This window comes from Phyllobates terribilis, unplaced genomic scaffold, assembly GCF_046119375.1.
Source record: "Phyllobates terribilis strain yellow unplaced genomic scaffold, ASM4611937v1 Scaffold_4__5_contigs__length_816908805, whole genome shotgun sequence".
NCBI classification, from domain to species: domain Eukaryota; kingdom Metazoa; phylum Chordata; class Amphibia; order Anura; family Dendrobatidae; genus Phyllobates; species Phyllobates terribilis.
Genome location: NW_027362764.1, coordinates 559705329 through 559728000, shown reverse-complemented (window position 1 = coordinate 559728000; position 22672 = coordinate 559705329). Strand labels below are relative to the sequence as shown.

Below are 22672 nucleotides of genomic sequence, written 5' to 3'. Positions count from 1 at the left end.
TGGAATAATCGAAGGCACGCAAAACGTGGCAAATGTCCTTCATAGAGGCCCACTCAGTGGTGGTGAAGTGTGAACGGCGCGCACTGCGACTTGTTTGCGCCTGCTGCAGCTGGTACTCCATTACTGCTGCCTGCTGCTCACACAACCTCTCCAACATATGTAACGTTGAATTCCACCTGGTGGGTAGGTCACATATGATGCGATGTTCCGGAAGACATAATCGGCGCTGCAGAGCTGCAATGCGTGATCTTGCATTGCTGGAACGCCGCAAGTGAGCGCACTCTATGCGGACCTTGTGAAGCAGTGCATCAAGATCCGGATAGTCCCTCAAAAAACTCTGCACGACCAAGTTGAGCACATGTGCCAGACATGGGATGTGAGTGAGGTTGCCTAGGCCCAGAGCTGCCACCAGATTTCGGCCATTGTCACACACTACCATGCCTGGCTGGAGATTCGCTGGCACAAACCACACGTCACTCTGCTGCTTGATGGCATTCCAGAGCTCCTGCGCTGTGTGGCTTCGATTCCCCAAAGAAATTAATTTTAATACGGCCTGTTGACGTTTGGCCACGGCTGTGCTCATATCGGTCATCATAACAGGTAACCGTTCACGGGTCGATGTGGAGGTAGACCGTGACGGCTCCTGCAGCGCTGATTCAGAGGAACTGGAGTATGAGGAGGAGTCAATGTGTACAGACTGGATTCCTGCAATCCTTGGAGTTGGCAGAACACGTACAGCGCCACTCTCAAGATCTGTACCCGGCTCCACAACATTTACCCAATGGGCAGTGAGGGAAAGGTATCGTCCCTGTCCATGCTTACTGGTCCACGCATCAGTGGTCAGGTGGACCTTGCTACTGACGGCGTTTTGTAGCGCATGTTTAATTTTTCCCTCCACATGATGTTGCAGGGCAGGGACGGCTTGCCTGCTGAAATAAAAGCGGCTGGGCACGTTGTATTGTGGGACTGCCAATGCCATAAAGTTACGGAATGTGTCAGTCTCCACCAGCCTGAATGATAGCATTTCAAGGGCCAGTAGTTTAGCAATGCCAGCATTCAGAGCCTGTGCTCGGGGGTGGTTTGCCGAGTATGGGCGCCTTTTCTCCCATGCCTGTGCTAACGATGGCTGTAGACTGGCCTGGGAGTGTGAGGATGACTGGGAAAGTGGTGCTGTGGGTGGAATTACACTGTGTCTCTGTACAACAGTGCCAGAGATTCTTCCATGGCGATCCTGTGAGGAAGCCGAACCAGCTGTGTGTGAGCTGGAGGAAGAGGCTACAACACGAGCTGAAGAGGTGGTAGGTGGCGCTGTAGGTTGGCCTAGGTCTTCAGTGTGTTTGTGTAACTCCACCACGTGCTTGGTCCGCACATGTTTCCACATATTTGTGGTATTGAGGTTGCTGACACTTTTCCCTCTTTTCACCTTCTGATTACACAGCTTGCATTTGACAAAGCAAATGTCATCTGCAACTGTGTCAAAAAAGGACCAGGCACTGCAAGTCTTGGGAGCGCCCGCTTTGGATTTTGGAAGAGCCATGCTCCTAATGGGTGCCGAAGTGGAGGCTACAGGCAACCAAGTCTGCCCCCTCCCTCTCCCTCCTTTTTGGGCCGTTCGGGGAATCTCTTCCTCAGAGCTGCTCCCACCACCTTCCTGTCCCTCACGCCATGATGGGTCAAGGACCTCATCATCTACACCACCCTCTTCAAACAACTGCTTCTCCTGGGTAGTCTCGACAGCACAGTACGCACCAGAAAGTGGCACCTGAGTCTCATCATCAGATGCGTACTGAGGTGTGCTGCTGACCATAGGCACTGGCCCACCCGCCTCTTCAGATTCAGAGAGACAAAACGGTTGCGCATCACTGCATACTACCTCTTCTTCAAATTCTCGAATTCTGCTTGGCTGGCCCCCTCTTTCCAAGCCAAGAGATTCAGAGAACAGAAGTAGAGATGGCTCCTGTCCAGGGCTCTCTGACTGCCTGGGCAATTTGGCAGGTGGTGAAGAGACAGATGGGTGCTCTTCAGTGCTCAGGACCTGAGAGGATCTGGAACTAATTGAAGTCGATGCGTTAGCTGCCATCCATCCGACAACGGCTTCAATTTGGTCCTCGCGCAGCAGTGGGGTACGGCTAGCTCCTACAAAGCTGCGCATAAAGGACTGTTCCCTGGTAAAACTGGGGGATGCTGAGTCACTGGTGCCCGCAGCAGGCACAGAATCCCCACGTCCTCTCCCTGCAGGCACAGAATCCTCACGTCCTCTCCCTGCAGAAACTCCACGCCCACGCCCACGACCACGACCACATGCCTTACTCCCTGCCTTCTTCATCTTGGTAGACTGATAAAGATAGGCAGAAAAGTACTAAGGGCTTAGTGTGCTTATTCCTGAACAGCTGCTAACAGGTATAAGAAACACTAATTTTATAAAGTGTGGACTAGACTTTAATATGAGCTAATGTGGCCTACACAACTGTAAAGTGGAGTGTTTGGTGAACTTTATTTAGGTTTTTTTTGTCACAAAAAGACACTGGATGTGCCTAAAGATGTAATAACGATAGTATCACAAACTTTTTGTAGCTATTACAATGTAGGAAGGTAACCTACAATGCAATAGATGAGGCTGCAAAAAATAGGCTAATACTAATCTGGCTGGGGCTGCAGGGCCCAATGCTGCAGAAAGGCTCCTCTATCTACTCCTATATAGTGTGTTTGGAATCAATTTAGCTGAATATGGATGGAACCACCACACTAATAGGAGATATCAGGAAAAATTATGAATTGGCAATAAAGGACAATGTATGAGGCAGTGACACAAACTGAGTGCACTACAACCAGACGGGGTTGAAGCACACACTACAGGGTGAGCTGCACTCACACACCAGACCTTGCAGACAGCGGTGAACAGTACAGATGCAGAGCACTGTGCACTAGTGCTGCAAGACGGAAAAAAAATTCTCTATCTACTCCTATATAGTGTGTTTGGAACCAATTTAGCTGAATACAGATGGAACCACCACACTAATAGGAGATATCAGGAAAAATTATGAATTGGCAATAAAGGACAATGTATGAGGCAGTGACACACACTGAGTGCACTACAACCAGACGGGGTTGAAGCACACACTACAGGGTGAGCTGCACTCACACACCAGACCTTGCAGACAGCGGTGAACAGTACAGATGCAGAGCACTGTGCACTAGTGCTGCAAGACGGAAAAAAATTTCTCTATCTACTCCTATATAGTGTGTTTGGAACCAATTTAGCTGAATACAGATGGAACCACCACACTAATAGGAGATATCAGGAAAAATTATGAATTGGCAATAAAGGACAATGTATGAGGCAGTGACACACACTGAGTGCACTACAACCAGACGGGGTTGAAGCACACACTACAGGGTGAGCTGCACTCACACACCAGACCTTGCAGACAGCGGTGAACAGTACAGATGCAGAGCACTGTGCACTAGTGCTGCAAGACGGAAAAAAATTTCTCTATCTACTCCTATATAGTGTGTTTGGAACCAATTTAGCTGAATACAGATGGAACCACCACACTAATAGGAGATATCAGGAAAAATTATGAATTGGCAAAAAAGGACAATGTATGAGGCAGTGACACACACTGAGTGCACTACAACCAGACTTGGCTGAAGCACACACTACAGGGTGAGCTGCACTCACACACACAGACCTTGCAGATAGCGGTGAACAGCACAGGGAACTGTGCACTAGCACTGCAAGGCACAGTGATTTAGAAAGTAGCTTGGGTAAAGCAGTATAGAGCAAATAGGTAGCTAAAACTGTCCCTCAGAACAACAGCGTCCTATCCCTAACTGAATTCACAGCAGAGTGAGCTCAAAATGGCGGCGGTGGCTTTTATAGTGCATCATGACATCATTTCAGCAGCCAATCACAGCCATGCCATTAGTTAAGATGCCTACATGCCTAACAGGATGTGCCCACACTTCTTAGGATCCTCATTGGCTGAATAAAATGAAAATGTCTCATTGCATTATGGGAACTTCCGATTCCGGTATACGATATTGCAATAGTATCGGAATTAAGTATCGGAATTCCGATACCGCGAATATCGGCCGATACCCAATATTTCAGTATCGGAATGCTCAACACTACCAAAGATACATAAGGGACTTGAAGTCCTAAATGGGAGACCTATAGTATCAGGTATTGATAGTCTGGGACAAAATGTAGGTACATACCTAGATCAAGTACTCCGACCCTTGGTAGAAGCGCTCCCCTCGTATACAAGAGATACCATGGATCTCTTCCGTAAATTGGAAGGGATACATTTAGATAAGGACAACTGGATAGCAAGTATCGATGTGGAGGCCTTGTATTCCTCGATACCGCATGTAAAAGGCATTGAGGCGGTAAAATTCTTCCTAGGGTCACAAGGGAATCAATTTCAAGCCCACAATACACTGATACTCACCCTTCTTGAATTTGTACTTACAATGTCTTCTTGTTTAACGGTAAAACCTTCCACCAGCTCAGGGGCACAGCTATGGGCAATTCTTGTGCGCCCACTTATGCTAATCTGTTCTTGGGCTGGTGGGAGGAAACAGTGGTCTTCACAGAAGAAAAACAATGCTTCACAAAATGCATTTAACTGTGGACAAGGTACATCGATGATGTACTAATTTTCTGGAAGGGACCCAAGAGGGACTTTGAAAAATTTGTAGAGGCTTTGAATAAAAATGAGATAGGACTGAGGTTTACATATGAGATACACCAGACGAGCCTGCCCTTCTTGGATGTACGGATCAACAAAAATGAGGGGGGAGAGATACACACTACCATCTGTCGAAAGCCTACAGCTACAAATTCCCTCCTTAGGTGGGAAAGTCACCACCCTTTCCCTCTGAGGAAGGGAATACCGAAGGGCCAATATATTAGGCTTAGAAGGAACTGTTGCACTGAGGAGGAATTCATACAGGAGGCAAAAGAGATGAGAGAAAGATTTAAAAGAAAGGGATACCCTGATTGAGTTCTTAGAAGGGCTTATCAATATGCATTGAAGCAAAGGAGGGAGACCTTACCTACCCCTAAAATTTTGGGGAAAGAAAAAGAAAATGCGGACTGTGTAAGATTTATTGCTACTTTTGAGGACGGTGCCTTAGAAGCAAAAATGATCATAGAGCAGTACTGGGGGATCTTAACAATGGATGAGGATCTAAAGTGAACAGTGGGCACTACACCACAAGTTACGTTCCGTAGAAGCAGAACAATTGGAGAAAGAGTAATCAGGAGTCATTATGTGCCACCAAAAAAAGATAAATCTTGACTACCAATAAGACCGAAGGGCTGCTACAAATGTAGCTGCTCTGTAGCCTGCCCAACGTGAAAAGTACAAAGACCTTTGTGAGTAATGTCACTGGAGAATCTTTTGAGATTAGAAACTGTATTAATTGCAGAACTAAGTTTGTAATATATAAGGCAACATGTATCTGCAAAAAAGAATATGTAGGAAAGACTATTCGGGAGATGAGACGACGCATAGTGGTGCACTTAAATGATATATCAAATAAAAAAAGAGACACCAATCGCGAAACATGTGAATTTGGTACATGGAGGAGATCCTAGAGTAATCTACTTCATGGGAATTGAATGCATGAAGATTAACAATAGAGGGGGCAAAATGGACAGAATCCTACAGCAGACAGAAGCAAGATGGATTTTCCATTTAGGTACTATGGCCCCTAGGGGACTAAACAAACAGCTTAATTATAGCTGTTTTGTATAGTAATCCCCTTGAAACATCCCGAGACAACCATTTTTTACATTAAGGACCGCCTACTGAAACCAGTTAAAAGTCAGATTTTTTCTTTAATAGATGGATGCCTTTTACATTTTTTTAAAAGAAAGAGGCCAAATGTTTATAGGCCCAGAATAACAGAGGGCGACACATACGTACTTCGAATGTGCGATTTTGGGGTAACAACCTTTGTAATTATTTAGTAATGATGCTTTGAAAAAGAGGCCCACTTTATAAATAAGAATCAGGATACTATTACTTAAAAAGGACTTGATTTATTGCTGGTATGGAGATCTAATATTGAAGGTTCCCAATGTTTTTGAAATTAAGGTGACGTCAATCGATTCCCCTAAATACAATAAAGGAGAGTAATGTAAAACAACGATTATCATGAAAAGGGAAACCTGGATATAAAATTTGTTTATAAAAATGGGTTTATTGAATCTTGTACAAAAAAGCACTAAATCATCCGTTTAGGCAGAAATGATGTCAATAACACGCACAGTGGATGCCCAAAAAGTGCTTGCTGTCCAGACTCCCGGAAGCGCCGTGAGAAGCGCACACCCCAGGCTAACGTAGGAGCTATGCGTTACAAACGCCCAGAAATAGTCAAGGTAACATGTATACTTGCGGTCTGGACGCCTGGAAGTGACGCGGTGAGCGCACATGCAGGGCGCCCGGAAATGACGTAGAAGGCTTGCCTTCCAGAAGTCCGAAAATGGCGAAGTATATTTTCGGAGCGCTAGAGAGAGGCAGATAACGGACGCTGTAAATGATATAAATATATGTCCAAATCTACAGGTGCTAAGGGGAGCTGCACGGAAACTACAACCTTTACTGCAAAAAGATGCCCGATTGCAATCCATATTTCCAGACCCCCCCACCTCTGTGTTTTAGGCAGCCCCAAAATCTAAGAAGCATCATTGTCAGAAGCTCCCTGTCCTCGCCACCAGCTACAAGAATCTTTCCCTGCAACCACACAAAATGTAAAACCTGTTATTTATAATGACCACAGACAAGAGAAAGATTCCCAACTCGTATCAGGACTACAAGATTCCAGGTACTTTCAGCTGCATCACATCTAATGTAGTGTACTTAATTAATGCACCAAATGTCTAGCTGGGGGTCTGTATGTAGGGGAGACGGGGCAAAAACTTAGAACAAGGATGAATTCTCATCGCCACACAATAAAAGAAAAAAAGAACACATCTACCTGTGGTAAAACATTTTTGCATCCCTGATCACACCATCATGGACATGAAATTACTGGTATTAAAAAGGTAATTTCAAATCTCAGAAAGACAGAAGAGTCTGGGAATACAAACTAATGACAACGTTTGATACACTCAGTGCAGGAATCAATGTGTCGCATGGATTTATGCAATTCTACATCAACTAAGGAATGTGCTCCTCAGACCTATGGGGTCATCACAACCGTGGACCAGACTTCAATCACAGGACCATAAAACTTTCACACTCCTGATCTATGAACTATTCCAATATTAACAGCCACAAAGGTTTATCCCTCTCCCATAATGATAGTTCTGCTTTACGTCATTTGTCTCATCTATTGCATTATTTCTGTGTCTTATGGTGTATAAATATGTCACTCTTCAGATTTTGTGTTATACTATGCCTGATGAAGAGACCTTAGTAGTCTCAAAAGCTTGCAATTTGTTACCATCTTTTCAGTTAGCCATTAAAAGTTATCAACCACTGAGGACTCTCAAATCTAAATATTTTTCTATCTACTGGCTAACACGGTACAAAGATATATATTTTTCCTGTATCTTTCTTTGCTGTAATCTCTGCAGACATTTCCTTTTTTTCAATCAATCAGATCATTTTTTATTGTGAAAGATATCAAGATACATTCACATTTTAATTTGTTTTTAGAAACAATCAGAACTAAAAAGAAACACACAAATAAAAAAAAAAAATCATAAGTCAACCAAATACAAACCAGTTCATATTAGCGGTCATCGTAGGTATTCTCATTAGTTTACTACAAATTACATATATGAATACAAATATAAATGAATATCATCTGACTGCTTGTGTATTGAACTAAAATACAGAGAATTACAGCAACTACATGTAATTATTTTTGACCCATTTGTCTTCCAAGATTTAACACTTTGGGTGTGTAAGTTAGGGAATTGAGAGAAGTTAAGAGATTTTAGAGGTTTATGACAAGGAAATAGACAGACGGCCTATCATCATGTTTCTGAGAATGTCTTGCGATACAATCCCCGGAGTAGTTAACCATTGTTCCCATAGGTTTTTAAGGGCGTATCTTTTTATATATGTTCCCCTTTCCAAACATAAGACATTATTTAGTTTGGATTTCAATTCTTCTATCATTGTGTGTGTGGGGGCGGGGGGGGGGGGATTTTTCTATCCAATGTAGTGCTAAAAGTTTTCTAGCTTGAAATAGTACTCAGGAGATAGCTATAGCTATAGGGGAATCCGGATTCAGCCCCTCCCCCAACAGACCAACTATGCAGATTTTGAGTTCCAATTGTATATGGATTCCAAACACATTTTATTAAGTTAACTACCCCCTTCCAATAGTTCCCAACGTTTACACATTCCAACATCATGTGCATTAAATGTATCATTTTTCCCGCATCTTGGACACAGGTTGTCCACTCTTATACCAATTTTAAATAGGATACTCGGGGTCTTATATACTCTATGAATAAGAAAGATTTCGAAGTCTTTGTGATTCGGAGAAGGATAATTTAGAAATTAGATCCAGCAACTCTTCCCATTCTTCCTTAGATACAAGACCCAAATCTCTTTCCCTCTTTACTTTGGCTGTGGTGGGATACTTTTCTAAATGTACAGCCATAAGCAGCTTACATATATGGGAAATTAAACCCTTTATGTCTATCGCAGAAGCAACTGTATCAATTATAGAGTGTTTATTTATAATAATGTCGTAAGCTCTGAGTTGTGCATTATAAGCAGGAGGTATTTTCAAAAATTGATAAAACATTTTGTGAGTAAGATTGTAGCCTGCTCTTATCTGTTCGAAGTTTTTATATATTCCTTCATTTAGGAGTTGTGACAAAAGAAAATTAACCCTATCTTCCCAATTGTTGTAGTCTTTTAGCTTATACATCTCTGGCATGTTGTAGTTACAGTTATATGGAAAAGTTTGGGCACCCCTATTAATCTTAAGCTTAATGTTTTATAAAAATTGGTGTTTTTGCAACAGCTATTTCAGTTTGATATATGTAATAACTGTTGGACACAGTAATGTTTCTGCCTTGAAATGAGGTTTATTGTACTAACAGAAAATGTGCAATCTGCATTCAAACAAAATTTGACAGGTGCATACGTATGGGCACCCTTATCATTTTCTTGTTTTAAATACTCCTACCTACTTTTTACTGTCTTACTAAAGCACTTTTTGGGGTTTTGTAACTTCACTGAGCTTTGAACTTCATAGCCAGGTGTATGCAATCATGAGAAAAGCTACTTAAAGTGGCCACTTGCAAGTTGTTCTCCTGTTTGAATCTCCTCTGAAGAGCGGCATCATGGGCTCCTCAAAACAACTGTCAAATGATCTGAAAACAAAGATTATTCAACATAGTTGTTCAGGGGAAGGATACAAAAAGCTGTCTCAGCGATTTAACCTGTCAGTTTCCACTGTGAGGAACAAAGTAAGGAAATGGAAGAACACAGGGACAGTTCTTGTTAAGGCCAGAAGTGGCAGGCCAAGAAAAACATCAGAAAGGCAGAGAAGAAGAATGGTGAGATCAGTCAAGGACAATCCTCAGACCACCTCCAGAGAGCTGCAGCATCAACTTGCTGCAGATGGTGTCACTGTGCATCGGTCAACTATACAACGCACTTTGCACAAGGAGAAGCTGTATGGGAGAGTGATGCGAAAGAAGCCGTTTCTGCAAGCACGCCACAAACAGTCGGCTGAGGTATGCAAAAGCACATTTGGAGAAGCCAATTTCTTTTTGGAAGAAGGTCCTGTGGACTGATGAAACCAAGATGGAGTTGTTTGGTCATACAAAAAGGCGTTATTGCATGGCGGCAAAAAAACACAGCATTCCAAGAAAAACAGTTGCTACCCACAGTAAAATTTGGTGGAGGTTCCATCATGCTTTGGGGCTGTGTGGCCAATGCCGGCACTGGGAATCTTGTTAAAGTTGAGGGACGCATGGATTCCACTCAGTATCAGCAGATTCTTGGCAATAATGTTCAAGAAATAGTGACAAAGTTGAAGTTATGCAGGGGATGGATCTTTCAGCAAGACAATAATCCAAAACACCGCTCCAAATCTACTCAGGCATTCATGCAGAGGAATAATTACAATGTTCTGGAATGGCTATCCTAGTCCCCAGACCTGAATATCATTGAACATCTGTGGGATCATTTGAAGAGGGCTTTCCATGCTCGGCGACCCATCAAACTTAACTGAGCTGGAATTGTTTTGTAAAGAGGAATGGTCAAAAATACCTTCATCCAGGATCCAGGAAATCATTAAAAGCTACAGGAAGCGACTAGAGGCTGCTATTTTTGCAAAAGAAGTATCTACTAAATATTAATGTCACTTTTCTGGTGAGGTGCCCATACTTATGCACCTGTCAAATTTTGTTTGAATGCAGATTGCACATTTTCTGTTAGTACAATAAACCTCATTTCAAGGCAGAAACATTACTGTGTCCAACAGTTATTACATATATCAAACTGAAATAGCTGTTGCAAAAACACCAATTTTTATAAAACATTAAGCTTAAGATTAATAGGGGTGCCCAAACTTTTTCATATAACTGTATACCATAGAGGTGTGTAGTTTGTGAATTTCCCAATTCCTAGCAAATTCTTGCGTCTATCCCATACTTTATATATCAAGTTCAGCGTGGGATAGCTTGGGACATTCTCATGAGGGGGCCCATGTCTTCTGCAGACGTTTCCTGGCTGGAGAAGTTATGTCTGTCTGGGCCAGATGGAGAAGACTGAAAAAGTGAACGACTCCATCAGAAAGAAATCAGCTGTAAGTCAGTATCTGTAACCTCTTATATGTTCTGCAGGACTGGTATCTACCACTATATGATTAGCACATGGCAGTAATATCAGTGTTGGTCTTTGTATAGAGATTTATTTTCAGTAATACCATGGTCATCGGCTGAGGTTCCCTTGAAGCCACAATTGGGGGCTCCACCGTAGTTGTAATCAAAATTATCTGGTTAGGGGCCCACTCAGGTGTTTTGCCCCCTCCTGAGCAGAGCCTTCTGGAATCAGCATTTCCAGCATCAGTGGCTGTCCAAATGTTTATGGCATAATCAACTGATATGTTATGTTATCATTTAGTCAAATGGGCACATTTCTAATGATTTTCTATATTTCAAGCACTACACCCAAGTCAAAACTTACTCATAATGAAAACCAATGTCATGATTTCCTACAACAACTAACAGCTCCATGTGAGGAGGGTGTCTAAACATAGACTGAAATCGAGCAACATCATCTTCCCATGCCTGAGAAAAAAAGAAAAGAAGTTGATAAAGACCATCCGGTATCATGGCATTCTGGGAACACACAGTTTACATTATAGGGTTATTGACCATGCCAATTATTCCACCATGCATTTATGGCCAGTTTTAGGCTATGTATCAATTAGCTCTAATTGCCAACCCTTAACTCCTTTACAACCCAAGGTGGTTTGCACGTTAATGACCAAGACAATTTTTACAATTCTGACCACTGTCACTTTATGAGGTAATTACTCTGGAACGCTTCAACGGATCCCCCTGATTCTGAGACTGTTTTTTCGTGACATATTGTACTTCATGATTGTGGTAAAATTTCTTCGATATCACTTGCATTTATTTGTGAATAAAATGGAAATTTGGCGAAAATTTAGAAAATTTAGCAATTTTCAAAATTAGAATTTTTATGCCCTTAAATCAGAGAGATATGTAACACAAAAGAGTTAATAAATAACATTTCCCACATGTCTACTTTACATCAGCACAATTTTGGAACCAAATTTTTTTTTTTTTATTAGGGAGCTATAAGGGTTAAAAGTTGACCAGCGATTTCTAATTTTTCCAACAAAATTTACAAAACCATTTTTTTAAGGGACCACATCACATTTGAAGTCACTTTGAGGGGTCTTTATGACAGAAAATACACAAAAGTGACACCATTCTCAAAAGTGCACCCCTCAAGGTGATTAAAATCACATTCAAGAACTTTATTTAACCCTTCAGGTGCTTCACAGGAATTTTTGGAATGTGGAAGAAAAAAAAATTAACAATTAACTTTTTTCACAAAAATGTTATTTTAAACTTTTTTTTTTTTTTTTCGCAGGGGTAACAGGAAAAAATGGACCCCAAAATTTGTTACGCAATATCCCCTGAGCACGCAGATACCCCATATGTGGGGAAAAAACACTGTTTGGGCGCACGGCAGGGTTCGGAAGGGAAGGAGCGCCATTTGAATTTTTGATTGTAAAATTTGCTTGAATAATTAGCGGACGCCATGTTGCGTTTGGAGAGCCCCTGATGTGCCTAAACAGTAGAAACCCTCCACAAGTGACACCATTTTGGAAACTAGACCCCTCAGGGAACTTATCTAGATGTGTGTTGAGCACCTTTAACCCCCAGGTGCTTCACAGAAGTTTATAACATTGAGTCGTAAAAATAAAATTTTCACATTTTTCCCACAAAAAATGTTTTTCAGCCCCCAATTTTGCATTTTCATAAGGGTAACAGGAGAAATTGCACCATGCAGTTTGTTGTGCAATTTCTCCTGAGTAAGAAGATACCTCATATGTGGGGGAAAACCACTGTTTGGGCACACGGCAGGGTTCGGAAGGGAAGGAACGCCATTTGATTTTTTGAATGTAAAATTTGCTTGAATAATTAGCGGATGTGCCCCTGATGTGCCTAAACAGTCGAAAATCCCCACAAGTGATACCATTTTGGAAACTAGTCCCCTCGGGGAACTTATCTAGATGTGTGGTGAGCACCCTGAACCCCCAAGTCCTTTACAGAAGTTTATAACATGGAGCCGTGAAAATAAAAAAACCTAACTTTTTCCACAAAAATGATGTTTTGCCCCAATTTTTTTATTTTCACAAGGGTAAGAGGAGAAAATGGACCCCAAAAACTTTTGTGCAATGTCTCCTGAGTACGCCAATACCCCATATGTGGGGAAAATACAGTGTTTAGGCACACGGCAGGGTTCAGGAGTGAAGGAGCACTGTGTGACTTTTTGAACGCAAAATTGGCTGGAATCGAGAGCGGACGCCATATCGCGTTTGGAGAGCCACTGATGTGCCTAAATATTGGAAACCCCCCACAAGTGACCCCATTTTCGAAACTTCACCCCTCAAAGATTTTATCAAGGGGTATAGTGAACATTTTGAACCCAGAGGTACGACACAGAATTTGATACCATTAGGTCATCATATTGAATAAGTTGTCATTAGTCTTGAGCGCAAGTGCTCACTACTTGAGTTTGCATCAGGTACTCAGGTATGCACCATGTATCGCGGGAGCTCGAGTGACATGCTAGAGTCCCCACCCACGGTTATTAGACACCCAAAAAAAAAATACATGCGGGGATCGCTCGTGCATGGCAGGCACTTGCGCTCAACACTAGTCGCCATATCGTCATTTTTTTTTTTTTTTACTTTTGAAAAAAATCCCAACCCTAACCCAACCCTATCCCTATCCCTAACCCTAACCCTAACTCTAGCACAACCCTAACCCGAGAGTTTATTTTTTACGCCGTTCCTCGTGCGGTATAAGTGATTAGATGTCTTTATTCTTCGGGTTGGTGCAATTACAGCAATACCAGAATCATATCGGGTTTTTATGATCGACAGCTGTCAGACACTAAAAGACGCACTTTTTGTAAATATTATTTTTGCATCACCATATTTTGAGCGCTATAATTTTTCCATATTTTGTCCGACAGTCATGTGATGGCTTGTTTTTTGCGGGATGAGTTGACGTTTTTATTGGTGCCATTTTCAGGCACATGACATTTTTTGATCGCTTTCTATTCCGATTTTTGGGAGGCAGAATAAACAAAAACCAACAATTCAGGAATTGTTTTTTTAAAAAAAAAATTTATGCTGTTCTGCGTGTGGTAAAATTGATAAGGTAGCTTTATTCTTCAGGTCAGTACATTTACAGCGGTACCACATTTATATAATTTTTCTGTGTTTTAGCGCTTTCACACAATAAAAGCTATTTTATAGAAAAAAATATGTTTTTGCATCGTTTTATTCTGAGAGCTGGAGCTTTTTTATTTTTCGGATGATGGAGCTGTATGGTGGCTTGTTTTTTGCGGCACAACATGACGTTTTCAGCGGTACCATTTTTATTTATATTCGTCTTTTGATCGCGTGTTTTTCCATTTTTTTTTGGCGGTATGGTGATAAAGCATTGTTTTTTGCTTCGTTTTTTATTTATTTTTTTACAGTGTTCACTGAAGGGGCTAACTAGTGGAACAGTTTTATAGGTCAGGTCGTTCCGGACGCGGCGATACCAAAATGTGTACTTTTATTGTTTTGTTTTTTTTCATAATAATATTTATTGATGGGTACGTTATATTTTTATTTCAGATGGATTATTTTTTTCTTTCTTTTTTTATATTTTTACACTGCGCATGACCAAACTATCTTCCTGCTGTCTGGTGACCCGGATGTTGTCATGACGACATCGGGTCGTCATTGCAGCATCCGGGAAGCCGCGGCAGACAGGGCTGGAGGCCGGAAGAGGAGGTGAGTATTGCGATCACCTCCCCTTGCCACCGCAATGCTGCGATCGACATCGATCGCAGCATTGCGGGGGTTAATGTGCCGGGAGTGGTGCGGGACCGCTCCCTGCACATACTACCGGCGTCAGCTGTGACAATCAGCTGACAACCGGCAGCGATCGCGCCCGCACAACCTGTGTGCGGGCGCGATCGCCATGACGTACTATTCCGTACCTGGCTCTTAAAGCCCAGGGTGCAGGTACGGAATAGTACGTCATGGGCTTTAAAAGGGGTTAAAGGGAATCTGTCACCCCCTGGAACTTATCTGACTTCTAAAATGGGCATACAAGTGATAAAAATGTAAATCTATACCTACCTGCATGCCTCATATTAGAGGTCTTGTTGCTGTGAAATGTCTGTTTATTCAATCAAGTTTCTGATGCTTGCAGGCCCAGGGAATGGAACAAATCCCCGCCTCCTGTGTGAATTACAATGTTTCCCCCCCTTCCCTGCACATCACAGTGCCTGGATTTGGCGGCTGCAACGGCACATCACAGGGCACTCTGACATGCAGGGGCGGGGGGAAATATTAGAATTACCACAGGAGGTGGGAATTTCTTCCAGTCCGAGAGTAAAACATATCAGAAACTTGCATGGCTAAAAAGACATTTCACAACAACAAGATCTCTAATATGAGGCATACAGGTATGAATAAATTTACATTTCTATCACCTGTATGCCTATATTAGAGGTCATTTAAGTGCCAGAGGGTGACAGATTCCCTTTAAAAGTGTTGTTCAAGCATATGATACTTATGACCTACCATTAAGGATAGGTCATCTATATCAGATCAGTGGGGGATCTGAAACATTGCATTTCCATTGATCATCGGTTAGTTCTGGCAGGGGCTGGATATAAACTGAACAGAAATGAAGACAAAGCTAAGAATAGGTCAACATCTTAAAAGGGAAGCTATAGTAAGAAAATTACCTATTGTTTAAAGAATTGTTTTGTGTTAACAAACAAAGTGCCTGTGCATAACTAAATGGTAAATATAGATATTACACCCTTACCCATGATGATATGAAGGTAGTCACAGGGGGATAAAACAACCCCAAAGTGGGTTTCGTGTTCAATAAGTTACTGCTTCCTCAGGGGGATAGTGAATGGGACCTTTCACAGACTTTTTAACCGCTAGGACCTAGGGTCACATGGTCTTGTTCAGCTAGTGACAGCTGGGCATAATCAGCACATGCGCACTCCGCCGTGTGCGCACACCCCACCGTGTACAGCAATCAAGAGAGGCCGCCCCTGGCTGGGAGGCAGGGCTAGTTGCCGAGGATCCCGGGCATGCACAGACGCCCATAAAGATGCCGGGAGCAAGAACAGCGAGGCGTGCATACGCACAGGCTGTCACAAGGTAAGAAAATAGAATTCATACAGGCAGAGCTAATGATGCCCCCTAAGCCAATGATAATGGCTCACACCCAACCATGCAGTAATAGTGGTAATTCACATATGCAAAAAATAAAGCAGTACAACACAGCATTCCAAGATTTATAGCTGCATGATGAATTGCGCTCCCATCCATGTGTTACCATATCATTTAATGTCCATAATCGTTTCAGGACTTGGGTAGGTATGAAACAAGAGGGGATTGTAGGGAGAGAAAATAGGAAGCGCAGGCTTCTAAGTGTAGTAGTTAGATTCCAAGGGTATATACTCCGTATAAATCCACTCACCTATTTGGTATCTTGAGGTAAAGCATGTAAATCCAATCAGTGGATCACTCCATTCCTCTTTCCATTCAGTTTGCTGCAGAAATCTGGGAGCTGATGAGAGCACTGGACAGAGCTTTCATAGGCAATACCACTTTGTAAATGTTTTTTCCCAGCGATATGCGCTCCTGAAGGATGATGATGTTCATGCATGATGTTATACCTGAGGAAGACTCAAAGAAGTCGAAACCGGTTGTATTTTAGTTTGAAATAAAAATTCTTTGAATCCGAATATCAAGTTCCATCATCATCCTTCAGGAGCGCATATCGCTGGGAAAAAACATTTACAAAGGACTTGGGTAGGTGTGAGAGGAAATTAAATAATCTGCTGGCTGTGAAAGGAAAAAGCCAAATGACAAGAAGGAAAACAAAAAGACAAGTATTAACAGTGATAAAAAACAATTAAACACACCATAAGGGCTATACATATAAAAAAACGAGGTGAAACTCAAGGACTCATTAAGTCCAGTGTGGGCCATGGTTCCCAACTCTACAATCAACTTAATTTCTCTTTGTGCCAAGATTTATTTTTAATATTACCACCACGTATACCCTCATGGATGATGTTGATGCCGCGGACCATGAACATTTTAGGGTTACTGTCATGATGTCATTTTAAAATGACACTGCACAGTCTTTAGTGTAGACTTGTCAACCACAGTCCTCGCTACACCAATGTCCCTCACATGCTCTCTGACGCTTATCCGTAATTCCCTAGACGTAAGTCCTATATATATTGTGGCAAGACGACTTGCTCGGCTCTCCCGGAGGCAGACTCAGGACACATGTTCTCAGGTTACCTTTCTGCTGGTTTATTATAATGGCATAAACTCATGCAGGGTTCCACAGGAAAAATAAACAAGACCTCTCTGGGTTAAACGGAAAAACAAAACAAAATATAGCTCAGTCCATAGGTGAGCGGGTTCCACCGGCTCTCGGTAGCACAAACTGCACAGGCGAAGACCTTGTAAAAAGCTCTGCAGCTTCCACAACACTGTCTGGAGACTTCACTCTCCAGACCACACTCCAGAGAAAAAAAAAAAGGGACTGAGCTTTTACACATTGCTCAGCAACACCCTGAGGGGAGGTAGGGGGAATGGGGTCCCGCCCTCTTTGCCATTCCCATAAAACAGCACACCCTTTAACAGAGTAAACACACCAGCATATAACATGCTGGCAGAAATAAAGTAGATCTTAGTTCACACAAGAGAGCATCCTCCCCCTCACATATAAAACCAGGGACACTGTCAATATATATTTTACCACAGGTTGCGTAGTAGATCACGTAGGAACTTACGCACGAGATGCAATGATTTATTCTGTATAGATGATTCCCAGAGGCAGACTCAAACATAGTGCAGCGAGAGACACTGGTGCAGGCCAGACATTAACCGCACGGAAAACACCCATTGGTTTTTCTCCTGGACACAAAGGGATTAGGTTTAGGTGGAATGTAGAGACTCTTGACTAAGATGTCCCTAAGATTTTTACAGCGTTTTGATGTCATTAAAGGAGATGCCGAGAGGTGTGGACTTGATGAGGGCTTAGTCAGTAACACAGACCAATGTTTATCCAAACTGTCAGTCTCCACAATGATCCCATCGACTCTTCTGGAAGTCCAATGGTGTCGGGTATTGAGGTCTTGTGTGAACCAGTGTGTAAATTTATCGATTACTACTTAAAACTTGAAGGAGATCGTAGAAGAAATTTTTGAACCACTCTCCATAATCTTTGAAAATTCTTGGAGAACAGGAGAAGTCCCAGAAGACTGGAGAAGAGCAAATGTTGTTCCTATCTTCAAAAAGGGGAAGAAGGTGGACCCAGGGAACTATAGGCCGGTGAGTCTGACTTCTATACCAGGAAAGATCTTTGAACAAATTATTAAACAACATGTATGTAAGTACCTGGATAAGAATGAAGTGATTAACCAGAGTCAGCATGGGTTTGTAACTAACAAGTCATGTCAGACTAACTTAATTTCCTTCTATGACAGAATCACTGACTGGGTGGATCAGGGAAATGCTGTAGATATAGTATATCTTGACTTCACCAAAGCATTTGTCAAAGTATCTCACACCATCCTTATTGAAAAAATGACCAAGTATGCAATGGACCAGGCAACTGTGGATTCATAACTGGCTTAGTGATCGGACTCAAAGGGTGGTTGTAAATGGCTTCACATCCAGCTGGATGAATGTCTCAAGTGGGGTACCACAGGGCTCCGTCCTGGGACCTGTATTGTTCAACATCTTTATCAATGATTTAGATGAAGGAATTGAGGGTAAACTGATTAAATTTGCTGATGACACAAAGCTAGGAGGGATAGCTAATACTAGAGAAGAGAGAGAGAGGATTCAAAAAGACCTAAATAAACTGGAGCAGTGGGCAGCAACCAACAGAATGGTTTTTAACAGGGAAAAATGCAAAGTACTACATCTGGGCAATAAAAATGAAAAAAGCATATACAGAATGGGAGGAATAGAGCTAAGCAACAGTACATGTGAAAAAGACTTAGGTATACTAATAGATCATAGACTGAACATGAGTCAACAGTGTGATGCAGCAGCAAAAAAGGCAAATACAATTCTGGGATGTATTAACAGAAGCATACAGTCTAGATCACGTGAAGTAATTATCGGTCTTTACTCCTCTTTGGTCAGACTTCATCTGGAATACTGTGTACAGTTTTGGGCACCACATTTTAAAAAAGACATAGACAAACTGGAGCAAGTTCAGAGAAGAGCGACCAGAATGGTGACTGGTCTGCAAACCCTGTCCTATGAGGAACGGTTGCAGGATTTGGGAATGTTTAGCTTGCAAAAAAGAAGACTGAGAGGAGACTTAATAGCTGTCTACAAATATGTCAAGGGCTGTCACATTGTAGAAGGATCATCTTTATTCTCATTTGCACAAGGAAAGACTAGAAGCAATGGGATGAAACTAAATGGGAGGAGACACAGATTAGATATTAGAAAAAACTTTTTGACAGTTAGGGTGATTAATGAGTGGAACAGGCTGCCACGAGAGGTGGTGAGTTCTCCTTCAATGGACGTCTTCAAACAGAGGCTGGACAGACATCTGTCTGAGATGATTTAGTGAATCCTGCTTTGAGCAGGGGGTTGGACCAGATGACCCAGGAGGTCCCCTCCAACTCTACCATTCTATGATTCTATGATTCTATGAAAACCATTAGTTGAGACAACACCGTCATTTGCCAAAGACACTACCGACCAGCTAAGTAGGGTCAACGGGATCTTTGTGGAAACTGACATGCTATTGGTCACCGCTGATATAGAATTCCTCTACACTTGTATAAACCACGAGGATGGTCTCAACGCTGTCCGCTTCTTCCTGAGGACTTCCAACTGGGACAGCCTGGTCCTTGAGTGGCTCCGCTTCGTCCTTATACATAAAAATTATCCTCAACAAGAAAAAAAATTATTTACAGAAACGCGACACTGCCAAGGGCATTGCCTGTACTCCCGCATACGCCTACCTGTTCCTGGGGTACCGGGAGTATGGTTTATTTGAGGGTGCGGGTCACAGGCCTCCATCCATGTGCAGTGCTGGGTGAGATACATCGATGATTTGCTTATTATATGACAGGGTACTGTGACGGACTTGGAGCAATTTATGGACCAACTCAACTGGAATGCATTTAATATCAAATTGACCTTTAATTATGATACCCGTGTGATAGATTTATTGACATCATTATTAAGGCAGATAAATATTGCTGCTTACAAACAGATGTCTACAGAAAAAGTACAACAGTAAATGCACTGCTTCATGCAGAATTTGCCTATAGTTTTCCTACTCTTAAGGCTGTCCCAGTTGGTCAATTCCTCAGGATGAAGCGGATTTGCTCATCTGATGGGAAATTTTAGAACCAAGCGAAGGATCTATCAGCTAGATTGGTTGAGAGGAGTTACAGCAAAAGATGGATTAAACGCGCATATAAAAGAGCGAAGCTGACCCCCCTCGTAGCCAAATGCTAAATTTAAAAACTAAACGGGACACTGGGTATGGACAGTTGAGGTTCATCTACACATATAATCAAGAAGGAGGACCAAGAGATCCATTTTAGATAAACATTGGTCTGTGTTACTGACTGAGCCCTCATTAAATCCACACCTCTTGGCATCTCCTTTAAGGACATCTTAGTCAAGACTCACTACATTCCATCTAAACCTAACCCCTTGGTGTCCAGTGGAGAAACCAATGGGTGTGTTTTCCGTGCGGCCACTGTCTGGCCTCCACCAGTGTCTCTAGCTGCACTATGTTTGAGTCTCTCTCTGGGAATCGTCAATACAGAATAAAACATAACATCTCATGCGGAAGTTCCTACTTGATCTGTGCTTGTGGCAATATACAGTACAGACCAAAAGTTTGGACACATTTTCTCATTTAAAGATTTTTCTGTATTTTCATGACTATGAAAATTGTACAGTCACACTGAAGGCATCAAAACTATGAATTAACACATGTGGAATTATATACTTAACAAAAAAAAGGTGTGAAACAACTGAAAATATATGTCTTATATTCTAGGTTCTTCAAAGTAGCCACCTTTTGCTTTGATGACTGCTTTGCACACTCTTGATGAGCTTCAAGAGGTAGTCACCGGAAATTGTTTTCACTTCACAGGTGTGCCCTGTCAGGTTTAATAAGTGGGATTTTCTTGCCTTATAAAAGGGGTTGGCACCATCAGTTGTGTTGTGCAGAAGTCTGGTGGATACACAGCTGATAGTCCTACTGAATAGACTGTTAGAATTTGTATTATGGCAAGAAAAAAGCAGATAAGTAAAGAAAAACGAGTGGCCATCATTACTTTAAGAAATGAAGATCAGTCAGTCCAAAAAATTGGGCAAACTTTAAAAGTGTCCCCAAGTGCAGTTGCAAAAACCATCAAGCGCTACAAAGAAACTGGCACACATGAGGACCGCCCCAGGAAAGGAAGACCAAGAGTCACCTCTGCTTCTGAGGATAAGTTTATCTGAGTCACCAGTCTCAGAAATCGCAGGTTAACATCAGCTCAGATTAGAGACCTGGTCAATGCCACACAGGGTTCTAGCAGCAAACACATCTCTACAACAACTGTTAAGAGGAGACTTTGTTCAGCAGGCCTTCATGGTAAAATAGCTGCTAGGAAACCACTGCCAAGGACAGGCAACAAGCAGAAGTGATACTTGTTTGGGCTAAGGAACACAAGGAATGGACATTAGACCAGTGGAAATCTGTGCTTTGGTCTGAGAAGTCCAAATTAGAGATCTTTGGTTCCAACCACCGTGTCTTTGTGCGATGCAGAAAAGGTGAACTGATGGACTCTACATACCTGGTTCCCACCGTGAAGCATGGAGGAGGAGGTGTGACGGTGTGGGGGTGCTTTGCTGGTGACACTGTTTGGGATTTATTCAAAATTGAAGGCATACTGAACCAGCATGGCTACCACAGAATCTTGCAGCGGCATGCTATTCCATCCGGTTTGTGTTTAGTTGGACCAGCATTTATTTTTCAACAGGACAATTACCCCAAACACACCTCCAGGCTGTGTAAGGGCTATTTGACCAAGAAGGAGAGTGATGGGGTGCTACGCCAGATGACCTGGCCTCCACAGTCACCAGACCTGAACCCAATCGAGATGGTTTGGGGTGAGCTGGACCGCAGAGTGAAAGCAAAAGGGCCAACAAGTGCCACTCATACAGAAAAATTGATGGGGATCCAACCCGAACTATAGAGGAAAAATTGCGGAAAATTCTACAAGAGGGGCTAGATTTAGGTATTCTTAATTTAAAACAAAAAGAATTCCTATTACCAGAAAATCCCAAAATTCCTATTTTTCATGCCCTACCAAAAACTCAAAGGGCTTTTTCCTCCTCCATTTAGGCCTATAGTGTCGGGTGTGGATTCATTATTGGAAAGACTAGGTTCCTGGCTAGATGAGAGACTGCAACCATTGGTAGTTATGTCACCTAGCTATTTGAAAAACAGCAAACATGTACTATCAGTAATGCTAAATCAGAACTGGGATGAAAATCTCATGTGGATTACCGGTGATGTAAAAACATTATATTCTTGCATTCCACATGGTTTAGCTATGCAAGCATTGACAGATCAACTAAACACATATTCCAATTATTCTGATGTAATGAAAGAATTTATTCTGGATGTCGCTCTATTTTTGCTTCAGAATAATTACTTTAAATTCTCCCACCAGTTCTATGTCCAGTGTCAGGGATGTTCCATGGGAGCTAAATTCTCCCCATCCCTGGCTAATTTGTACATGAACTGGTGGGAGTCCAAATTTATCTACTCTGAATCTAACCCTTATTCAGACTGCATAGAACAATACCTGCGTTTTATAGATGACATCTTGATAGT

At 42.2% G+C, this 22672-nt stretch overlaps 1 protein-coding gene across 12 annotated transcripts in view; it reads right to left on the bottom strand.

Moving 5' to 3' along the window:
* Nucleotides 1-22672, bottom strand: part of MPPE1 (metallophosphoesterase 1) — a 121703-nt gene that overhangs the window by 51135 nt on the left and 47896 nt on the right. For all 12 annotated transcript variants that reach the window (XM_073679013.1, XM_073679015.1, XM_073679014.1 and 9 more), the window contains one exon: nt 11175-11278. In XM_073679013.1, coding sequence (XP_073535114.1) covers nt 11175-11278 — 104 coding nt within the window. The remainder of the gene's footprint in view (nt 1-11174; nt 11279-22672) is intronic.